Here is a 22,025-nt window from a genome sequence, read left to right as displayed (position 1 = left end):
AGCAAGTTTTAGTAAACACTCTACACAAGACAGCTTGTGTAGAGTGTTTCATGTTTATGAGTTATTCATGTTCATAAACATGAACATGAATAATGTTCATGTTTATGAACATGAATAGCTGAAATGACCTTAACATAATTGATTTATTAATTTTTGTTGATTTGTTGATGTCTTTATCTGGACCAAATTGTATATGAGGATGCTGTATAGGACGTGCAAGAGTATATTAAGGACACACAAGAAAATAGCAATGATGGTGTTATAATATTGTATATTTCTGTTATATTTTACTGGCCCTAAAGTACATATGTCAAACCCAAGGTCCAGGGCCCTTTGCAAATTGTGCCCAGCAATAAATGTAGATTAACCTGCATAAATGTCTATGTCCATATATTTTCTTATTAGAAGGCAGTTTACATGTGGTACATGTGAACTTCCCAAAGATTAGATTTATTTTTATTATTGTTGTGATTGATTAAACGATATAAAAAGGAGGTAAATAGCATGAAATTCTGCTGATTTTTTTGAGGCCTTCATGCGGACCGAATTGTGTTTGATATTACTGTATGGGACATGCACCAGCATTATCCAGGATAATTTTATGGTAGGATTGATTGTATGGCAAGAGTGACTGATGGGTTCAAGGTCAGGGTAGGATTACATCAGGGATGTATCAGGAAAAATGGTTCATGTGTTTAACTACCTTGAGTCAACTATCCAAAACAATGCAGTGCAGTGCAGAGGTGAAGAAAAGAGTGCAGGTAGGGTGGAGTGGGTGGTTTGTAAGCTGCCAAGCAGGAGGAAAAGAGGAAGACCACAGCGGAGAGTCATAGATGTAGTGAAGCAGGACATTCAGAGGGTTGGTGTAACAGAGGAGGATGGCAGGGACATGGTGAGATGGGGGCAGATAAGGTGGTGTCCAGCTCGTACATCGAGTATCCCGAAGATGAAAAAGAAAAAGAAGCAACTAGGTATGCATGACCCTTGATGTGAGCCAAACTTTATCAGTGTGGGCGTTATTAAAAGTAAATTTGACGCCCTCTGCCTTAAAACCAAGACAATCATTTTTCCTTCCAGCTGGCGGCTAACCTCTGCTCCATTTTTACCAGTAGGGGGCGCGGGCGTGCACGTAAAACCGTGCGTGCAACCGCAGATAGATAGAGAACGGGTGACGTCACCACTTCCACAACAACAAGAAGCTGAAAAACAAGGAAGTGGACGATTGTGTGAAGCCGTGACCTGAACTAAGGCCGTGAGAAGATACGCAGAGCTCCGTTTAACCTGATATTCTTCAGCTTCTGAATTATAACACGACAATGAACAACAAAGGTATTTCTCCAGACCTCGTTTAGGTAATTAGTCAGCTGTTCGCTATACGACGCTGACGTGATTAACTAGAGACGAAGAGCTGCCGTTATGGCTTTCCGAAGCGGACTTCACGTTTAGCCACGTACATAACAATAACCCGACGCTTCCTGGGTAACAGTGTGGCTCCTACTCTGAACCAAGGCGGCTATATTGTTAGTAGTGAAGCTGTTTACAGTGAAATCTTACATTTACTGTCTCTCTATATTCGTATACCATTAGTGGGCAGGTCACATGTTTTCTAGGTAGCTAATATCTCTGTAGACAGGCACATTTTAAAGGCACAGCTGACGTGACTCTTTCCTTCTCTTTTGTAGGACCCATCATATAAATATAATCGTGAGGCTCATTTTAGTAATATTTGTTTTCTTTTGTTGACAATTTACGTATTATATCCTCATATATTATTTGACTATTTTATTTAAACACATTTCTTTTGTCCCCAGTTTCGTTCGTATCTGTACATTTTAACTCTTTAGCTTTTTGATGGTTATGATTGTAGTTGACTAAAAAGATGTATCGGCCATCTGTATCGAGGAAATAATATGTAATTGTGTAATTTAAGAGGAGAACGATATCGACATCGGGGGATAGGAGGATTTCTTTTTTTTTTTTCTTTGTCCGGAAAAGTTACAAAAATAACAACAACGATAAAAGCAAAATAAATGAATAAATTCCAGTCAGACAGGTTTTTATTTTCCGTGTCTGCGTTTGTATTGGCCTAGAGTTTCACAACAGACATACATAAAGTATTTTTAATTTGCCTATTATTGCCTTAGTTACAGTTTCGGTTTAAGAAGAGCAGTAAGTATGAAAAAAAAAATATCCACCAGTCACACTTGTTAAGTTAAAACTGGAGAAGTGCAGTTCTTACTTTTAAATATTATTTTGCATATCAGAATTAATTAATTCCCTATTGATTTACTAATTGATCACTTGTAGTGTCCCCCCCCCCCTTTTTTTTTTTAAATGGCGTTATTTTTTTTCTTTTCTTATAATAGTAATAATAAAACAAATTTTACTTAACATAACTTGTGTAGCCAAGAAACCCTGAATCTTATTTTTTTATATATTCATTTTTCTCCTGTGTACTGTGAGTTGTTATAATCTGCTCCCGAAGAAACAGTTTGTTGGGGGTTTGTTTTGTTTTTTGTGGTTTTCTGTGATTATGAATATGTAACTATTGGGGAAAAAAATATATTTGGGGAAATTTACATCTTACTAATAGGCTCTCAGGAGCCATCTTCAAGTTCACTGGACAATGGACATTGACCCCATAAGCAAAATTGAATGTGTTGCATTCCTCTATTGTCCACATTTAAACAAAATGACATTTTTATTACAGTAGAAAATGTATTAATACCACTAGGCACGACAGAGGAATGTTTGGTCCCTAAGAGTTTTGTTCTTTCTTAATTATTTCCTTTAATGTAAAATCTTTTATTGCAGGTTCATATCCACAGCAGGCTGTGTACCCTCAGCAGAGCACTGCACCTGTATACCCTCCTGCTATGCAAATGTCTCCTCAGGCACCTCCTTACACAGACACACCACCTGCATATTCTGAGGTAACCAATCCGTATTTAAGTCAAATGATGAGCAGAGTTAAAACTCGCACTTACATTTATAAACAAAAGAAAAATCTGTTTTGTTCTCTGTGTCTCCAGATATACCAGCCCAGATATGTGCTTCCACCTCAGGTGCCTGGTCAGGTGCCTCAGATGTCCTCTCCCTATCCTGGTGCTCAGGTGTATATGCCCATGCAGCCACATATGCCAGTTGGGCCAGTGGGCCAGAATGTCCCCATGGCTTATTATCCAATGGGAGCAGTCTACCCGCATGGTTCAACTGTGATGGTGGAGAGCGGCTATGATGCTGGTGCTCGCTTCACAGCCGGCAGCAGTGTTTCCATCCCAGTGAGTGTCCATCCCAAGAAGTCATATCCACCTTAGATGAGATGCACTTTAAAATGAGGAACTCTTTAACTGTGTTTGTGCTTGTTTCTTTCCTTTTCTAGCCCCCACCTCCTGGACACCCCCCTAATGCCGCTCAGCTGGCTGCCATGCAAGGTGCCAATGTTGTAATGACACAGCGCAAGAATAACTTCTTCCTGGGTGGATCCAGTGGAGGTTATACCATCTGGTAACAGCAGCTCCTTCATGCCTAAACCATGTCCCCATCCCAGATGATGCCCCAGTTCTTCCCCATCCCATATGCCTCCCTCTTCAGGCTGCTTGGCCATGCCACAATACTGATATCACCTAACGGAATGTAATATTTTAGAGCCCTTGTGAAAGGTACAGTACTCCACTTCTGACCTAGAGATGAAATGATAAACTCCATTGCCTGAAGAGGACAAGTGAAAATTGTAATGTTACAGAATCCATTCCATAGTTCTTCATTGGGTCTAACCTTTTTGGTCATTCCAGATCTGACCTCTTTCAGGCATCTTTATTTGTCAACAAGATCTTCTCTTCTTTGATTGAATGGTCGCAAATTACACTGAGATGTTCTTGTACTCCTGTAAAAATACTTTAATGAAATATTGAAATATCAGACCCGCATAAATATAGTTTAGCTGCTTTATGGTGAAAGTGAAACGCAGTTACAAAGTTGCAGTAAAAAAGAAAAAAAAAAACATCCACTTGTCTTTTTTTGAAACTTTTAGTGTAGTTCAATTAATAGGTGTCTAGTAGTTCCATGTAAGTACCAGTATGATTATGAGAAATTACATCTCAACTATTTAAAAAAAAAAAAAAAAAAAGGAAGAAAAAAAAAAAAGTCAGCATCCTGGATGCTTTTAGCTAGAAATGTCTTGTCTTTTGCACAGTATCCAAAATACCACGGAAAATTTGTTGCACAGTGAACTTTCTGAGAGATTGTTCTATTTAAATCACATGTAAATTAAAGAAATTAAAGCAAAAAGAATAAAAAAATCAAAAGATTTACTGCAATATGAAAGTGGTTTACTGTACCTTGTTGGGCAACTTGTAGATGAACATAGTCAAGTGCCAAAGAGCACTGGGGATAGCCCTAAATTTAAGCAAATTAACTTCAGTAAACTTAAAGGAAAGAAAAATTAAAGTAAATCCAAATAGAAAGATGGATGGGAAGGGGTGGTTGGTGTAACATTTTAGCTTTTTTGTCTCCTGTTTCTATTTCACAGTCGGATACCCAGAGTTTATACACTAAATGTTTTATTGTACAGATTTAAACTACTTTTCATTATTTCCTTTTCACGCAGTATATCTTAGATCATCAAGTATTTATTCTCCACAGAAAAATGTCACCTTTTGTGATAGCGTTCATTTCTAGGTAACATTTTCAGCAAAGTTACTGAGACTTATATTTCAGTGTTTCTTTACTTTTCCACATTTAAGTGACTTACGCAAGTAGTTAGGCTAATAAATTTGTTAGTATAACCAATGAGCTGGTTGTACCAAAGATCTGGTCTACAATGCACTTATGTTTGGTTATGACGTCATATTTGAAATGTCACAATTTAAAAGCAAACTTTTCCTTGGACAAGAATTTGTGACACTGTTGGCCATTGGAACCTTTGGTCTGATGTGACTGCAATTGTTAGTTAATGTGGGTAAACTGCATCTTTGAGTTGCTGCATACTTTTGCACCTTTGCTATGTACAAGTTAGATTAAAATACTTTTTATCTGAAATGCACTGCTAAGCAAAACGGAGGAGTTGCAGACAAGGGGCTTTTTTTTTTTTTTTTTTTTTTTTTTTAAATCAGTTTTCATGCTTTTAAGAAAGCTGTGATGTTTTGGGGATTTTTATTTTATTTTTTTTGTGTGGGTGGGTTTTTGTTTTTTAGCACTTTTCACATTTTAAAATTCATCCAGTCTAAACAATTTTGAAACTTTTGACATGTCACATTGTTCAGTTGCCTGCACGTGTATGCAAACCTTTTGCAAAGAGGCTAAATGACTGTCGGCATAATGTTTAATTTCCAGGATTTTTAAAAAGAAAAAAATTTAATGCTGTTTAAACTCGTTTCCTTAGGGTCGTTACATCTTACATAATCTGGCAAACTGAAAGAAGACTGCTAAACATAGGCAAGTTGCCTGTATGGATACCATCAGCTAATATTTGTAGACTTGTTCATTTGTGTCAAGCGTCAATGTGTCACTGGGTATCCGACATAGCATATCAAGTTTTAACAGCTGTGGCCGCCAGAAAACAAAACCTGTTTTCTTGTCAACCAACATTTAGTGTTTTCAAGTGTTATTTAAGTCAGAAGAATCATCTGTCTGGAAACCTGCATCACTCTTCTAATAAACCTCTCCTCCGCAGCTCATACATAAAGCTGCAGCACCAGATGTGACAGTCATCTCCATGTCCATTTATTTACCCGCTCATGCTGTCATTTCATACAGCTTCATTGGAAAAGGAGGCCACAGCTATCAAAACTTAGAAACTGTACAAACGTTATCTTTTTTTCCCATCTATGCTCTGATTGTTTGTAAAGCAGCATAACAGTGGCTTTGTCCCAGCAATATGAAGTACTGTAATTTACAGCTGACCAGTAGATGCTATGCCAACCACAGCCAGCAAAAGGAGCACTCTTTGTTGAAGGATTATGGACATTTATAGTTCAGGGATTCTCTTTACAATATTTTCTAAAATAGATGTATGTACTAAAGTGATGTGATGGACTTTGGTACACATTCTATCTTTTAAGATTACTAAAGGAGATGAGTGTCACTACAGTTTGCTGAGACATGTCAAAGATGGAATACTTTGAAAAAAGAACTTAGGTGCACTTAACTTTTTTATACTAAACTTAAAATTTAAAATGTAAGTTTAGAATAAAGGTTATTTTGGAAATTTGAAACATAGCGAAGTCTTCCTTTTGTGCATCAGTCACTCCATTTTCTGAATCGAAGCAGGCTAACCAGAGTATTCCAGATGTTCTTCTCCCCGCAACATTTTTCACTTCATCTTCAGAGATCCTAACACGTTCCCAGATCAGGTGAGATGTATTTTCTCTCTAGTGTATTATGGGTCTCCTACCAGCTGGACGTACCAGGAAATCCTCCAAAGCAAGGTGCCCAGGAAGCATCCAATTAGGTGTTGCGATCAACTCGCTCCTCTAGTATAAGTTTGGATGTCTGAGCTTCTGATCTTATGTCCAGGACCAGGCACCCTGCATAGGATATTTGATTCAGCCATGTGTCCACAACCTCATTCCTTCTTTTGATACCCAGAGCTAATGGCCATAGGCTCAGCTGTCCTCACCATAATGGTATGGCGTACTACCTGCATTACTGCTGATGCTGCACTGATCCACCTGTCCATCTCATGCTCCATTTTACATTACACACTAACAAGATCCCAGAATACTTAAACTCCCAAACCAAAATGAAGCAAATCCACTGCTTTCAGTTCATTGTTCTTACACATTTATGATGCATTACAACATCAGGCCAATTATTTCTGTACTGTCCTATAAGAATGGAAAATATTGCGATTCTGGTTATTGTAAATTAAGAAATACGTCTGTGAAGGTTCTAAAGTCATCCAGGTCATCGTCGGCTAAGAAGCTTAGGAAGAAAAGTGTCTGGACTTCTTTAAGTTGCTTGAAAACGTTTCACCTCTCATCCAAGAAGCTTCTTCAATTCTAGGGTCAAATGGTGGCGAGTCCCAGATTTAAGCCCTATGGGAGTGTTCCCCCAACAGGGACATGGAGCCCTGTTGATCCTCTTCCTAATCAAACGATGCAAGATGTGAAAACGGGTGTAGGTCACAATCAGCCAAGGTAAGGTTTCGGGTGAACCCGCTGTGAAACCTAGCCCCACCCTATCATGTGATTTCCTGAGGTCAAAAGGCCCAGGATGTGAGTGGGCGTTAAGGCGTCTGGGAAGGGATGTTAAAACTGGATTACAGGTGGCAGACAGTGTCGTAAACCACCCTCTCTGTTCAAAGATGGTCGCTCACAGTGGACATAGATGGCTTGTAAATTAAGGAATTTCTTTCCTGACTAAACAGCATAACAACATATTGGTTTGAGCAGGTTTTACATTACATTGGATGTAGCCAAGTGTACCTATTCAGTCTAATGTGCAGTGTGCTAGTGCATTGTCTGCAATGTCAGACTGGGGGCAGCAATGCATTAAAACATTCACACACTGTCACACGGTAATAAAACTCGTCCAAAAACAAGTTTAATTGACTTCCACATTTATCATAAATAAGGAAGTAACCAGCAACCATTTCAGGTATACAAAACACAACCAAGAACAAGAAATATTGTGTAGCTGTCCTGTTCTATTGAAAGATAACCACTTTCTTTGACCAGCTTATAATAAAAGAATTGCATAAAAAAGTATTTCTTAAAAGCAAATGAATATGAAAGTAACAGCCCATAATAGCACCAGAAATCATCTTAAACATAGTTTGAGAAAAGTACGGTAACTAACTGAAATGGCAAATAAAGAGAAATTTAAATGTGGATGATAAATATTACATTCAAGGCGCTCCTTTGATTTGACTGTTTTGCATTTACTGATCATGTAACTATGTTGTGCTTAGCTCTGCTAACCTGTGCACAACTTCAGCTTTCACCTCCTTCAGCCAATCAACATTCACCCTCACAGTGGTACTCTTTTCTTTGGTTTCACTTGCATTTTTAAAGAAAAATATCTTCAACAAGGTTTTTTTTTTCTCTGCACAGTGTGCTGCCAGTAACGGGTTTCCCTCAAAACACACACGCAAGGAAATAGTTTTCCTTCTTATCACACTTCCACAGATCATTTTCTTAAGCTCAACTAACTCGCTATAAGTCTTCCACCAGGTTCATATAAAGTATTCCTTCTTTTCGGGTGCAGGCTTGTTATTGTCCTCTTCATCAGGGTCCTCTCCTGGAGCCAGCTCCCCTGTCGTCCTGTAGTCCCCTCTGTTGTGGTACAGATACCGGCAGAGCACAAAGCTCAAAGCAGCTAGTGTCAGCAGAATGAGAATAACAACAACTGTGGGGGGGAAAGGCAGGTTTAGAAGACACTTTGAACTGCAGCAAAAAAAAAAAAAAGAAGAAGAAGAAATAAATCTCAAGATAAAGTGCAAACAGTTACCTGCAATAACTGCAGAGTCTGAACTTGTGGGAGCAACTGTTGTTAACACTGGGGGAAAGAAAATAGAACATTTAAAAAGAGTTTACCAAATACTCTGAAAATCAAATGTACAATAGTAAATACCAAAATAAATACAATTCAACAAATTAATGCTACTAAAGGAATAAAAGTACAACAGAAATACACAAAACTTGAAAAAAAGGATAAACAAATGCTTAAAGAAGTGTTATAAAAAGCTGCCACACAAAGTCTACAAAAATGTATTTTCAGAAGTGATCTAAGAAGTCAAGAGACCCCTAAAGCACCATCAAAATAAAAATAAAAATAAGCAAGTATGTAATAAGTTACATCTGCTTTCATTTCTAAGGTTTTACGAATCAGTACATGAAACACTATGTAGTCCTTACAAGATCTTTAAAAACAACCTGTGAAGAACAACACATGACATGTTACACCGTGTCAGCATTTAGCATAAACTGAGCCAAAATGCAGAAGCAGTATGTGGAAGAACTAATTATATGGCATGCGTGATTCATCGGTTTGTGGAACAAACTTTGGCAACAATAAGCAATTATTTTTTATTTCACTGTCATTATCTCACTTTTGGCACAGTGTTGCTTCAGTTCAGTGTTGGGGGTCTCTTAGGGTCCCACCATAGCGTTTCATTTGGGTCGAGGTCTGGACTTTGACTGGGCCACTGCAACACCTTGAATCTTTTCTCTTTCAGCTATTTCTTTTGTAGATTTGCTCCTGTGCTTAGGATTATTGTCCTGTCGCATGGCCCATTTTTGGCCAAACTTTAGCTGTCGGACAGATGGGCCCAGATCCTGTGGCTGTGTAACAAAACCAAATCATCACCCCCTCCACCACCGTGCTTTACAGCTGGTATGAGGTGTTTGTGCTGATATACTGTGTTTAGTTTTCACCAAACACGGTGCTCTGCATTATGGTCAAACATACTCAGCGTGGTCTTGTCTATCTAGAAGGACACCATTTCAAAATGATATGGGGTTTGTTGAGAACTTTGCAAACCTAAGCTTTGCTGCCATGTTTGTTTAGAGAAAAAAGGCTTTCTCCTGGCAAAACTTTCAAAGAAGTCATACTTGTTCAGTCTTTTTCTAATTGTACTTTCATTAACTTTAGGGTGCTAACTGGAGCTTGTAGAATCTGGTTTGTTTTCTGTAGGTTTTCTAATCATTGCACAGTATGACGGTGAATTTGGTGGGATGTCAACTCCTGAGAAGATTGGCAGCTCTCCCCACACACTTGCACACACACCTGAATGCTCCAGACAGCAAGCTACCAAAGCATACGTGTTTATATACGTGTCTAGACTTGCTGATGAGCAGTTCATTAAGCTGCATTGTCTTCATCAATTTTGGAACAGCCAGTAAAGCCATATTGGAGGACCTAAGGTCCAGAACTGGCTAATGCAGAGTAAAATCTTCTATGCATTTTGGGACCAATAACAGACATATGTTAAAAAGGATCAGTAAAATCCTAAAACCAATTCTAAAGTATACAGAGAGCCCAGGAGATTTTTTTTTCCCCTTCGGTTTTGAGAGAGTGGATTTTTATTTGAAAGAAGCAGAACTGGACAGCTTTTTTTATGTGTTGTTTAAAGGTTGGGAGGGATTCAAACTGCAATAATTTCACGCTGAAGGCATAAAATTAGCAGACAAGGAACCTAGGGCACTTTCAAAATGATTTGTACTACTGAACAGTTCGATTCTTGATTTTGAAGTATTTCGTTGAAGAAAAAAGTCACACAACAAGAGCTAAGTAGACGTGCATCACCAGGATATACTTCTACTTTGAGTAAATGTTGTCATTTGTAATGCTGTGGGTTCAGAAAGAGACAACCAGTAAAGGAAAACATAAAACAAAAAGCTTTCGAGCATACCCTGAATGGTAGTGGATTCTGTTTGTGTGGGAAGTGATTCAACAAGTGCCACATCTGGGGCTGAAAATAAATGGGGGAAGAAAAAAAAATATAAACATTATTTATTAAAATAAGAAAAACTATAACTAAAGGTCACAATATCAGAACATTTGTTGGTTGTGTCTAAGCAAAGTAAAAACAATCGTAGTGAAAGACAAATGTACTTACACACTTTATTGCTTTTATATGTGGTGGTAAAGGCTGTTGTCAAATTCTCGCTATCTGTATCTGGAAGATAAAAAAAGCATGTTAAAAATGTCACAGCGCTCTATCTTCAGCTCCCAGTCTACTGAGAGTGGCTTGTGTAACACCACAGCTGCTGGCTGAGGAGGGAATATTCACTGTTGAGACACAGTAATCTGATTATTATTAAGGGCTGGGACTGAAACAAACCTGTCCAACTCCTATTTTTCTGAATAGCTGTGATGCAATGGTATTAGTCAGAGCACGGAAAAGAGAAACACGTTACTAGTAACTGTAATATAAAAACTCAGAGCTGCAATAATCACAGATTTAACAGAAACAGCAAAAGCGCCATCGCTTTGGGCCCCTTTTTTTTTTTCTTTCCGAGCTTTGCATTGCAGCAAATTTAAATTTTGTGGTTAAAGCAAGACAAATAAAGATGTCATTTTGGGTTCTATGTTATTACAGACTTATAGGCAGCTTTAATCAATAAAAGTTTATAGTACTTGTGAGAATGGTCAGTAATAAAAACATAAAAAAGACATATATGGATTTTTATATCTTGTAAAAAAGAAAATACAAAGAAACTATTAAATGCAGCTTTACTATATAGTTATTTCAATAATATTTTCACATTTAAAGAAGACTTTTTAAATTCCCATTACACATGGTTTGTTTCATTCAACAAGTCAAAACTGAACACAAAGAATTTACAATATAGTGTAATATAAGACCAGGAAAAGGAAAGCAATCTTGTATTTACATAATAGCTGCCAACTAACTTTCACTGAAGTGATCGGTTAATCGACCAGAGTGGAAGCTCTACGATGGTTAAGTTGAAATGTTAGCCAACAAGAACTACTCGAGTAAAAGTAGATTGAAACTTTACTTCTCCAAAACGCAACAATATATCAAACTGTCAGATGACACCTGTAACAAAACAGGAAGAAAACAATAAAAGGCTATATAGTACAAAAAGAAAAGAAAAAAAAGATAGAGCTTACGATTCATGGTTGGTTATTGTTCTCACCGGTTATACCTGAAAGAAAAACACAAACTGTAAAAACAGACAACGAGCTCATGGTGATTTCCGCTCAGAGCTTTTCCAACATGTTGATGTGAATCTGTCACACATGTTTTCTCAAACCGGTCAACACCTCGTTCCTCGGCTTTGTTACCAACGCGTTTCGCAGCCCAGCTGTCTTTTTTTTTTATCACAGTCAACCATCTGACTGTTTTTTAAGGAGCCCTCAACTGAAAATGTACTTGTTTGGTACAAATCCACTTAAAGCCCGGGGCAAAAACCGACGAGTGAGTAACACACACTTCCAGAAGAAGTTTTTACACTTCTCAAACTCGAGCTGATCAATCAGGCATTGTTCATCGCAGCTGTTGAGTGAGCTTACCTGTCTGGGCGCAGCGCAGCGGAGGAGCGCGTCACAAAACCGGACAAATTCACTGAGTTTCCCCCCCTCCTGGGAGAGCTTTTATGGTGGAGAAAACTAACGCCCACTGCCTTTTTTAAGTCTGGTAATCTAACCGGCGTGCGGCTCTGGTAAGGGGTCTGAATCTGCGTCTGTTGAATACAGTTAACTAGTCACAGTTTTCCTTCCAGCACTCGTGAGTCATAAAGCACACGCGCTCAGTTTCCGCCTCCCCTCCCTTGCCTCCATGTCAAAGATCGTCTCTCATCAAGATGTATCACTTCCACCACGAACCCCTTTAATAAGGGTAAACCGATGATAATGATGACTAATTACTATGGTTTAATAATAATTACTTATGCAATGGGTTACATATGTCATTAGTTATGAATTATATACAGCATAGTTTTGTGTATGGTGTCACAGATGACAAGATATTTGGTTTAGTGTACGCGTTAACTCGTGGTATTTGAACGTAAACCACAATCCTTTGCTAACCCAACTAAAGAGTAAGTGAAAACAGAGTCAACAGTGAGTAGGAAAGGACACAAACCAGCTCTCCAGGTTTACGTGTTTGATTTGCAGCTTCAGTCGCCTCCCCACCGGCCTACTTCACACTCCTTGCAAACAAGATTTATGAGCATTACTTTCAACTTAATAGCTAGCCACGCCTGTAATGTTTATGGCTCTTTATGTTTATGGTATGTATTAATCATTTACAAAGACTTTATAAATGACACACTATGACATTATCAAGTGTTTTAACTTTGCAGACAGTGTTCTAGTACATAGCCAACAATCAGAAAATAACTAATAGTTGAAATAAATTTAACTATTTCATTATTACAATGGTATTATAAACTATTACCTGTTGAAATACATTTGGGTCATTATTATTAGTAGTAGTAGTATTAGTAGTAGTATTATTTAACATTGTTTTAATTCTTAAAGAATGCCAGAACATACATCGATTAAGTGAAGTAAAAAAAAAAATTCTTATGACAACATGTACTCTAAAAATATTTTACTAATCCTGAACATAATTTTACTTGTGACAAAGATGGCCCTGGTTAGCTGGCCCTAGTGTAGAAATCTATGTAATAAAGAATCCTAGTTATGTCTGGGGTTCTTTATTACATAGGTGTAGGTGTATCTCCTTAAAGCAATTTTATTTTACATTATGCATAAATATGGGGGGCTGAGTCATGACAGATTATTTAAATATGTGACAAAGTTCACATTGTTTGCACATACAGCAGGAACAATCTTAAGCTGAAATAGCCAGATTGAAAACCTCTGTAGATGTAGTTGCGCTTGGTAAGCGTTCTTACACGTAAGCATTCATTTGTCATGTGTAACGGTCACCAGTAAAATCCAGTAAGTAAGTTAGCAGCTGTCTAACTGAAAACAAAACTGCTTGTCGTTCCACATCAAGAAGTGAGACACACATTGGGCTCAGATGACCACAAGAAATTTCAGGAAGCTGTCCCTTCATGTTGTTTCGTTATAATAAAAGAAACATAAGCTAAAACGTGTGTATATATAATCAAACCTTTCCAATACTGTCTAATCAATTATGTTATTTCACAGATAATTTGTCATGACAGTCAAATCATTAAGCAAGCAATGTTGTATACATCTGATGAGTACTGAAGTCCAGGCTGAGTGAGCGCTCACCATTTTCCACCCCATCATCTTAAACATCTACTAGCAGAGAGACAAAATGGTGACATTACCCAGTTTTTATTGCCGTTTACACAATGTTCTTATATCCTGTGCACATATACATCGAATAACCCAAAAATTAAAAAGTCAGAAATTCAGCTTTAGTATAAACAAAATTTGAACTATGTTTATTTTTCAGAATTACAAAGTTTGTCCTCACACTGCAGGCATAATTAATAAAATCTAATCAAAAACAAATAAAAAGAAATAATAAAACAGACTAAAAGGCTAAAATGATTAAAACGCCTCCTTGTTGGTTCCACAATAAGAGTGGAATGGCATTCTCTTCACGTTTACACAGAGACAGAAACATATCATATCTGTGTAGATTAACCATTCTGTGGTCAGTATCTTTTTAGCAGTGTAAACCTATGTAGAGCTTCTGTCTTTGCTAGCATTAGTTGTATAAATCCCTCATTTTAAAATGTATTTGCTTTAATAATGCAGTGAGTGAGTTTATGAAAATATAGGTTTTCCCAAAGACACCAATACATATGTAAAGTTGATTTCCTTAAAAGATAAATAAGAAAACTAACAGCAACAGTTCGTCAGTTGTGAAATCACAGTTGAACTTGTCAGTTGCAACTGTCGCCCTGTCTTTTTTTCTTTCTTCTGCAGCTGTTGACTTCAGTCAGTTCGGCGCTGTTTGGTTCTGGCGTTCAAAGGTTGATGATAAAGTGAGCCAAATGAAGAAACGCAGACAAAGAAAGAAGAGAAATAATAATATGGCATCTTGTAGAACAAAATGAAACACACAAACCTTTTGTTTTATTATGAAAACTTTAAACCATTGTGTTTTTTGAGTTCGAGGATATCTCTTTCTCTGCAGGGACGTCCTACATAGCACACCCAAAAAAAAAAGAGAGTTATGACACAATATGCATAAAAAAAGGACAGCTGCACAACATGTGTGCTACTCGAGTGACAAACCTTCTGAGGAATGCTCAGATCCTTGGCGTCAGAATTCAAGCCAGAAGCGTCACCATTCTCCAGTCTGTTCAGTTTTGGAGTTTCAAGGGTTACCGGGCTGTCGTCCGTCTCTTCAATGTGCAGTGGGCCATTGTCTGCTGCAGACAGCTGGAGCTCCAAGCTATCTGATTCATAGGAGTTATTTTGTTCAGAGCTGCTTGCACTTGGTAGATCTTTTTTTCCATCTCCTTTATTTTCCGATTCTACGGGCGGCTTGGGCTCTTCTTCTTTCACAGCCTTTTCTCCTTCAACTTGATTGTTGTTGTCTCCCGACTTCAGCTCACTTCCTGATGCACTCTCTACAGCATCTTCCTGTGCAGAAGGGCTGTGGACCTCACTTTGGTACGACCCTACATCCAGTTCCCTGGACTCGACTAAAGACCCTCTAAGCATGCTGCCTTCTCTGGACAAGGTGCTGTGTCGAGGTTTTTCCGGGGATCTGAAACTAAACCGCTGGCTCGTTCTAGGACTGAAGCTCCTGTGAACCTCAGAAAAGCTGGCCTTCCAAGCCTTTGGAGAGATCAGACTTCGTCTTTTCAGTGAGCCATACCTGGAATATATAGTGAGAGAGAGGGAGTGAGATAGAGAAAGATCAAATCATGGAGATAAGAATGCAGTTCAGTACTGTGGAGTATTGCCAGAATATGGTGGAACAAATGAATAAATGAATGAAGCTTTATAACAACAGTGCATTTAGCCATAAAGCACAATTAAATGCTTTCTGAATCTGCAAAAGTAATAATTAAAAGAAAATGCTGCTTGTATTATTACTCTAGGAGAAGATGTGACTATGGCGGGTAATTTCCACATTTTTCTGAAACTGTAATGAGAAATTAAAAATGTTTTTCATTTGGAAATTGCCTTCAAGCTTTAAAGTTAAGAATTAAAAAACTCTCACCGGGACAATCCCTTTACAGCAAATGCTTTGTCTGGATGCTGAGCCTGCAGCTCCTTTATCACATTTTGTAGATCTTGATTGAGCTAAAATAGAAGATGGATGGTTAAAACAAAAAACTCAGGACAATCAATATTGGGTCACACATAAGGGAGCAAACATACCGTACTCATTTCCTTGTGGAAGATGTCTCGTAAATTTGACACAGCTGAGAAGACAGCTACGTAGCATCCAATACGACTAAAGGAGACAAACATTGACAAGTAATGTTTAAAAAAAGATAAATTGTTGCAAATTCAGTGAATATTTGAATAATATGCAATACTGAATAATCTTCATATTCATTCTGACAGAATAAATATATACTGTCAGACCTGTCAAAGAGAACTGGGAGCTCCTCTTTCAGATCGTTATTGATCCCCTCATAGATAACTTTGGCAGTATTCATCTCTTCTTTTGCCTGCAGAATGACAAAGCAAGTCAATTTCAATGCATGTGTTATAACAAATTAGGGTTGATTACAAAGAGATATTGATGTTATTCTAATTACCTTGCTTATCTTGACATCATCCCTCTTTTTCGCAGTCTGCAGTGCCTCTAGCTGGTGAAGGGAGGAGTCGTAGTCAACCAGCTTTCTTCCCCTCTTGGCAATTTTGTCCTACAGTTTTTACAATGGAGCAAAACAGAGTCATACATATTGTCTATGTATATGTAAGTGAATTATAGTACATGTTTGTCTTAACTTAGTTTTGTGCATTTGCTCTCAGGCTCTTTGTCTGTCTGCATATTGACTTATGTTTGCTTGCATACTTGTTTGCCTTACCCTAACATCAGGGAATTGGCTCACGTAGGACTCCATGGTGCGCACGGCCTGGTCTAATAGCTTCACCTCGTAGTCATTCCACAGGAGGTCCTCCCCCTGCATCACAAGTACAGCATAAATATTGCATTAATTATGCATAACAAGGGGAAAAAATGTGGGGTCTTGTTCCCCTGGTGATGCATGCATTTCGCTGTTTTTGCACTTGTGGAATTAAAATGTGCTGCAATAGGTCTTTTTTTTAGTACCACTGACCTCAACAATGGCTCCTAAATCTTCCTCTCCAGCCCAGTCAGATTCATAAACATCAAACAGAGACTGGGAAAGGCGTCTTGAAGCTTCACGCATGTCTGTATAAAGCAGAATCGACTATTTGAGACCTGCAGAGGGCACAAATCTACAGTTCTACAGCATCTTCAAACAAAGACTATTTTCACCTCTAACTGCATTAACGTAGACCCTCAAGTCCTTGTATATTCGGTTCCCATCAGTCTGCAAATAAAGCATAAGTATACACGTGATTATCTTGCTTACCTTTATTAACTTTTATGATGTTTGATTCACTGCTTTTACTCAATAACCCTGTGTTTGCATATACTGCAAAATGTGTTAAGACACATATGAAAAACTTTCTGCTCAAAGTCTTTTTCAACTCCCATAATAAAAACAATGCTGGGGGATGATTACCTGCTGGTCACTAAAGTTTTGGAGACAATGTTCAAAAAGGTCATCTCTGGTCTCCATTGACTTTCCCAGCCTTTGCATTACCTGCAGATAAAGCACAGAAAAAAGCTAAATCTCAAAGTAACAGCAATTAAATGGCAATAAATTTGTCTTTCTTGCCATAGGGGAAACAGGAACTTGCAGACTATGTACCTTTTCTTTGCCTCTGCTCAGCTGTCTTTGGACTTTTTTAGCAAAGTCACCAGAATTGCCTCTCGGACTTGTCTTGTCTGCCATATTTTGTCTTGTCTGTGTTTATTCCTAAGAGGAAAAAGAGAAAAAATATCACAACACTTTCCTGCAACATCACAATTACTAGGTGTACTTCTGCAGAATGTCTGGTTCAAATATATTTTGCCTGAAAGCATTGTTACCTTTGTGGCTGTTATATCACAGTATTAGTTTCAATTTGTTGCACCTTCCATACAAATTAAATGCAATTCAAGTGATTACAAGTGATGGAAACACACAAGATGGAAATCACAGGTTGGGAAATTAATGCACACCAATATAGTATTAATATAAGAGAATAAAATAGGTAAAATCAGGTTTAAAATGTGCATAACTACAGTTAATAGAATGATACAGGATACATTTAATTCCTAGCCGTATTTGTAGGCAACACACACTGATGACACTTGCATTAGTAACAAGAAATCAACAGACTAAATGTGGAACAAAGACACAATGTTTTATATTGTGTGGGACAATTAGTTAAACATTCATGCGTTGTCTTCTTTTTTTTTTTTAATCACAAAACAGCTGAAGTACTGTTATTTGGCACTTGGCAGATTACTCTTTAAAATTACTGTATGTATTCTTCCTTTTTATGGCCTTATGTACAAGTCTGATGTGCCTCTGCAATTTTTTGTTTTAACAGATCATTGACCATGTGCCTAAAACTAAATTGCAGGACCCTTGCTGCATTGGCAGGAGCCACATATAAATAAAGCTACTGTATATATGTGTGGCGGCAGGGTGTGGTTCTGGTTTTGGCTCAGCTGTGGGGGAGAGATGAAGCAGGAAGTTCAAGGTTCACTGCAGAGGAGAGGCTGACTGGGACAGCTGTTGCACATGGACTAATAAGTCTTTTCTACTTATGCAGCAGCACGCTGGCACCAACGCAGGATGGAAGCACAGACAATAGCTGGAAACCAACTGAGAAATCTAACCCTGCACATGGCAGTGCAGGGTTGTCACAATGTGCACGACTGGAAAAAAAACCCACAGTGCTAAAGTGCGAACAGTTTTTGCAAATAAACAATAGTGGCCAATACAAAGCTGAGTCTGTGTGTCAGCAGACAGAGCAACAAGTCATTAAAATAATCTCCAGATTAGCGGCATTTAAGTCACATACACATTAATGTATCACGGTTTCCAAGATATAATGTTTAAATTCTTTGTGACAGTAAATACCAATAACAGCTCAAGCTGATTTAATGTTGGTGAAAATTGTGTCAAGGTCACAAGCAACGTGAAAATGAGTAAAAACTTTTAAAATATCTTCAAACTTCACAACAATATACTAGGCCTTGGTGATATGAGTACCTAGGGTTAGTATTTTACCTTCACCTTCATTGTTAGCACTTAAGGTCAAAGTTGACCTTGAAAAATAATCTCAAGGAAATGTATTGAATATGAAAGGGCATGGAGAGAATAAAATGCACTTCGCATTTTTCCAGTCTGACACCCTGCGTCGTCACAAGTTGACATCATCGTATTGTAAAACTCAACATTTTAGTGTTTAGTGTTACCCTTCGGGGGAAGTTGTGCTCTCTGAGGACTCTTGACTTTTCTGGGCCTTTTGAAAAAATCCTGGAAACGCCCCTGATTCCACTGGGGGATTATAGAAGGCCTCAAGTGACAAAATGAATTAAATAAATGCATTTAATTCATACTAACTGCGTCATTATTAATTGAAATCAGAAATAAATAAATAACTTGTGAAATGATTTAAATAAATTAAATTGATATCTAGTTAACATTGTATATAACTAATTTATTATGTCAAATGTAATTAATTATTTATTAATGCATTGACTTAACTTGTTTGGCACTCGGAGTCTTCCATACAGGGCAGCAGCTTATGGAACTTGCTTACATCACCTCTTAGAACGACAATACCCAGAAATCCCTGCGGCAACCCACTTCCAGCAGTGTGATATTGGTGAACTTTCGCCTACACGGAGTGTTTTTATTACTTTTGGCGTAGGAGGAGTGGTCTTATGACAGAGTCGCGGATTCCCTTGCTACTCGCCGAGCTGCAGGACATGATCATGGGGAGCGTTCTGGCCAAATGTGCCATCACCGACCTGGGCATCCAGTGGGCTGGCTGGGCTCTGGCTGCGGCTTTCAAAACCGAGAAGTTTTATGACTTGGCAGGTAATCTGAAAACCCGTTTCCTAAACAGTAATTTACGACCCTGTACTGACTGCTTTTGCAGCTTTGCTTGTCTGTCAGTGAAGAACTGCAACTAAAAAGTGCTCGAACTCGACTGAAAGCGAAATACATCTAAAGGGGGAACAGTCGATATGTCTGATCCGTGTAGACTGATTTAATCTGTAAAAGCGTGTTTTGCACTTAAAGAAGACTGATCATTACAAAACCTGCATTATCTAAAACAGCTTTGTTGTGAAACAGCGCGGAAGGAGCTCCTCCTTCGGCTTAACAGGCGCATGTGTCAGCAGGGGCGTGCACAGCTATCCTGGGTTGAATCAAAAAGGGCGCTTTTTAAGGGCCCCCATTAAAAAATTTGTAATTAGTTTTAATCATGCAGTGGTTAAAAGAGAGAGAGACAGAGAGAAAGCTTAACAGCATTTCATATGGCTGTAGGGGGATATTAGTGTCATATTTAATCATTTTTGCATTTTGTTACTGCACAGCTGACAGAATTACCCAATGAGTCAGTAAGCTAGTTTACAGAAAGAACTGAATGTTATTGGATTTTGTGCAGGTTAATACAGCATCATGTAGCCCATATTATTATCAATAACACACATTACAAACTTTCTACCTGAGAAAATAACTAAGATGTACAAATTATTAAAAAATAAATGTTAGTTGCAGCCTGGTGTGACTTTGAATCTGCCTGTGATATCTATCTATTAAAAAAAAACGTAAGCTCACAATCAATAAGGAAGTATAGAAATGAACATAGTCTGCCTAAAGTTAGTTCTCAAACATTTGTCAGATATAGACTGACGTTGCTTACCTGTTCACGCCAGTGACTGAATTAGAAAAAAAGAAATCCCAAATTAATCACCTTGACACTTCTCTTTTACTCGTCTTCTTCTGGTTTTCCAACTCCGCGCTGTTCTCTTGTGTATTTGTACCCTTGAACTTTGGAACCAATTGTCTGCAGTATCCTGAGTAAAAGATTTATCGGACACACCTTAGTCTGCAACAAGTACAGCCACCAGCCGTGCCCACTTTCAAACCACCCTCACTCTACAACTCTGTCTCTCTCTACAATTTTCCAGGCTCTGGCACATTTATACTACTTGCACACCTGAGTCGTATCTGGGGAGGGGCCAGTCATACCCGGCAGAAGGTGCAGACAGGGTTGGTAACAGCATGGGGACTCAGGTAAGGCAGTCAGTATTGATGCCAAGTGCCAAACACCTCTTGACCGCTCTGCTACGCTAGAAAACTAAACAGAGATATGAGCAGGTTATATGTTTTTTTTATCAGAGTTTTGTGTAATTTTAGTCCTAGAGGGTCATTGGTGAGGTCAGTGGAACTAATGCATGTGAGACTTTAAAGCCAGGTAACTCAAGTTAATGAATAATGGCTTGGTTAATGTGAAAAGACTTTAAGTATGTTTTTTCTGCAGGCTGGGGACATTCCTCTTCATGCGAATCTTGAAGGACGGTCATGATCGCAGGTTTAACAATGTTAGAGACAGCCCTGGGACATTCTTTGTGTATTGGACTGTTCAAGGTACTTGGAAGTAATGTAAACACCTCTTTCTTGTTACCAGAGTCCTTGACCAACTGCACCCAAGTGAAGGGAGACTTTGCACAAATAAATCACTGTCTAGTTTCTGGCTCTTTATATGTATTTATTCTAGGCAAGAGCTGTTGGTTACAGTCACATTTATTTCATGGAAGTATTAAGGTTATGCTGTTTGAAAATCATACATTTTTTGCTCCATTCTTTCAGCTGTGTGGGTATTTATGACCCTCCTGCCCACCCTCATGCTGAACAGTGAGAAGCGAAATGTGCCTCTGGGAACGAGGGACTACATTGGCTGGACCATTTGGGGCCTTGGCTTTGCTACAGAAGCTATTGCTGACCAGCAGAAATGGGTTTTCAAGCGTGACCCAGATAATGCTGTAAGTGAGGATAACCCTAAACTGTATTAATGTCTCACTCACCGAGTGTTGTAACTGTACTGTCCAATTTACTTTCTCACCTCCAGGGGAAGTTCATCCAGAGTGGACTCTGGGCTTACAGTAGACATCCTAACTACTTTGGAGAAATCCTGCAGTGGTCAGGTCTCTGGCTCTCAGCCTCCTCAGCGATGCAGGGTTCCCAGTATCTCAGTGTGGTCTCCCCTCTATTCGTCTGGTTCCTGCTACGTTACGTTAGCGGTATCCCCATCTTAGAGAAGCAGGCCACGAGGAAGTGGGGATCTGACCCCGCCTTCCAGAACTATGTGAAAAATACCCCCCTTCTGTGGCCACTCCCTAAATTTTGATGTCACTTTTATAATGTTTGAACACTGAACAAGAGTTACCTCTCACAAAGAAGCTACGCACGTTCAAATCACTGAAAATGAGTGAGGTTTTTTGTAATTTACTTTTGGTGTCTGCAATTTTTAAATGTAAATTTTTCACATACACCATTTACATAAAAGTCACATTAAATATTTTGTTGGGGCTTTGATCAATA

The 22,025-nt window shown here is 38.5% G+C and overlaps 4 protein-coding genes across 7 annotated transcripts; 2 read left to right on the top strand and 2 right to left on the bottom strand.

Moving 5' to 3' along the window:
- Positions 1-1,172: 1,172 nt before the first annotated feature.
- On the top strand, positions 1,173-6,215 carry dazap2 (DAZ associated protein 2). Its single transcript, XM_004560415.6, has 4 exons — positions 1,173-1,329; positions 2,815-2,933; positions 3,033-3,281; positions 3,383-6,215. Exons 1-4 carry the CDS (start codon positions 1,317-1,319, stop codon positions 3,509-3,511), a joined length of 510 nt encoding a protein of 169 aa, XP_004560472.1. The 5' UTR covers positions 1,173-1,316; the 3' UTR covers positions 3,512-6,215.
- Positions 6,216-7,523: 1,308 nt separating this feature from the next.
- LOC101483398 (uncharacterized) lies at positions 7,524-12,253 on the bottom strand. The gene is made up of 6 exons (XM_004560416.2): positions 11,983-12,253; positions 11,581-11,615; positions 10,562-10,621; positions 10,355-10,414; positions 8,452-8,499; positions 7,524-8,349 (listed from the first exon to the last, which is right to left on the bottom strand). The coding sequence occupies exons 2-6, from the start codon at positions 11,585-11,587 to the stop codon at positions 8,177-8,179; spliced, it is 348 nt and encodes a 115-aa protein (XP_004560473.1). The 5' UTR covers positions 11,588-11,615; positions 11,983-12,253; the 3' UTR covers positions 7,524-8,176.
- A 1,572-nt stretch (positions 12,254-13,825) lies between these two features.
- Positions 13,826-20,723, bottom strand: bin2a (bridging integrator 2a). Of its 4 annotated transcripts, none has more exons than XM_012921580.2 (13): positions 20,344-20,723; positions 17,286-17,393; positions 17,097-17,177; positions 16,847-16,901; positions 16,665-16,759; positions 16,413-16,508; positions 16,140-16,247; positions 15,964-16,049; positions 15,754-15,829; positions 15,593-15,675; positions 14,656-15,244; positions 14,514-14,561; positions 13,826-14,377 (listed from the first exon to the last, which is right to left on the bottom strand). In XM_012921580.2, the coding sequence occupies exons 2-13, from the start codon at positions 17,367-17,369 to the stop codon at positions 14,357-14,359; spliced, it is 1,422 nt and encodes a 473-aa protein (XP_012777034.2). In that variant the 5' UTR covers positions 17,370-17,393; positions 20,344-20,723; the 3' UTR covers positions 13,826-14,356. The 4 variants fall into 4 exon arrangements, with proteins under 4 accessions (XP_012777034.2, XP_012777035.2, XP_076734085.1 ...); XM_012921581.2 differs by having other exon boundaries at positions 20,395-20,723; XM_076877970.1 differs by having other exon boundaries at positions 14,486-14,561; positions 20,395-20,722.
- Positions 19,253-22,023, top strand: si:ch211-210c8.6 (uncharacterized). The gene is made up of 5 exons (XM_004560417.6): positions 19,253-19,514; positions 20,612-20,717; positions 20,965-21,071; positions 21,294-21,466; positions 21,553-22,023. The coding sequence occupies exons 1-5, from the start codon at positions 19,358-19,360 to the stop codon at positions 21,829-21,831; spliced, it is 822 nt and encodes a 273-aa protein (XP_004560474.2). The 5' UTR covers positions 19,253-19,357; the 3' UTR covers positions 21,832-22,023.
- Positions 22,024-22,025: the final 2 nt, after the last annotated feature.

The sequence above is a fragment of the Maylandia zebra genome, linkage group LG20 (genome assembly GCF_041146795.1).
Source record: "Maylandia zebra isolate NMK-2024a linkage group LG20, Mzebra_GT3a, whole genome shotgun sequence".
In the NCBI taxonomy this organism is placed as follows: domain Eukaryota; kingdom Metazoa; phylum Chordata; class Actinopteri; order Cichliformes; family Cichlidae; genus Maylandia; species Maylandia zebra.
Note: the sequence above shows the minus strand (reverse complement) of the source record. Positions and strands in the feature narration are given on the sequence as shown.

Excerpts from the sequence above, each read along its gene's own strand:
- bin2a (XM_012921580.2), bottom strand. The coding sequence starts at position 17,369 with ATGGCAGACAAGACAAGTCCGAGAGGCAATTCTGGTGACTTTGCTAAA. Across the intron at positions 17,178-17,285 it reads TGAGCAGAGGCAAAGAAAAG|GTAATGCAAAGGCTGGGAAA; the intron begins GTACATAGTCTG and ends CTTTATCTGCAG. Across the intron at positions 16,509-16,664 it reads ATTTAGGAGCCATTGTTGAG|GGGGAGGACCTCCTGTGGAA; the intron begins GTCAGTGGTACT and ends CTTGTGATGCAG.
- si:ch211-210c8.6 (XM_004560417.6), top strand. The coding sequence starts at position 19,358 with ATGACAGAGTCGCGGATTCCCTTGCTACTCGCCGAGCTGCAGGACATG. Across the intron at positions 19,515-20,611 it reads GAAGTTTTATGACTTGGCAG|GCTCTGGCACATTTATACTA; the intron begins GTAATCTGAAAA and ends ACAATTTTCCAG. Across the intron at positions 20,718-20,964 it reads GTAACAGCATGGGGACTCAG|GCTGGGGACATTCCTCTTCA; the intron begins GTAAGGCAGTCA and ends TTTTTTCTGCAG.
- LOC101483398 (XM_004560416.2), bottom strand. Across the intron at positions 8,500-10,354 it reads AGAATCCACTACCATTCAGG|TGTTAACAACAGTTGCTCCC; the intron begins GTATGCTCGAAA and ends TCTTTCCCCCAG. Across the intron at positions 8,350-8,451 it reads AGACTCTGCAGTTATTGCAG|TTGTTGTTATTCTCATTCTG; the intron begins GTAACTGTTTGC and ends TCCCCCCCACAG.
- dazap2 (XM_004560415.6), top strand. Across the intron at positions 2,934-3,032 it reads CACCACCTGCATATTCTGAG|ATATACCAGCCCAGATATGT; the intron begins GTAACCAATCCG and ends CTGTGTCTCCAG. Across the intron at positions 3,282-3,382 it reads GCAGCAGTGTTTCCATCCCA|CCCCCACCTCCTGGACACCC; the intron begins GTGAGTGTCCAT and ends TTCCTTTTCTAG.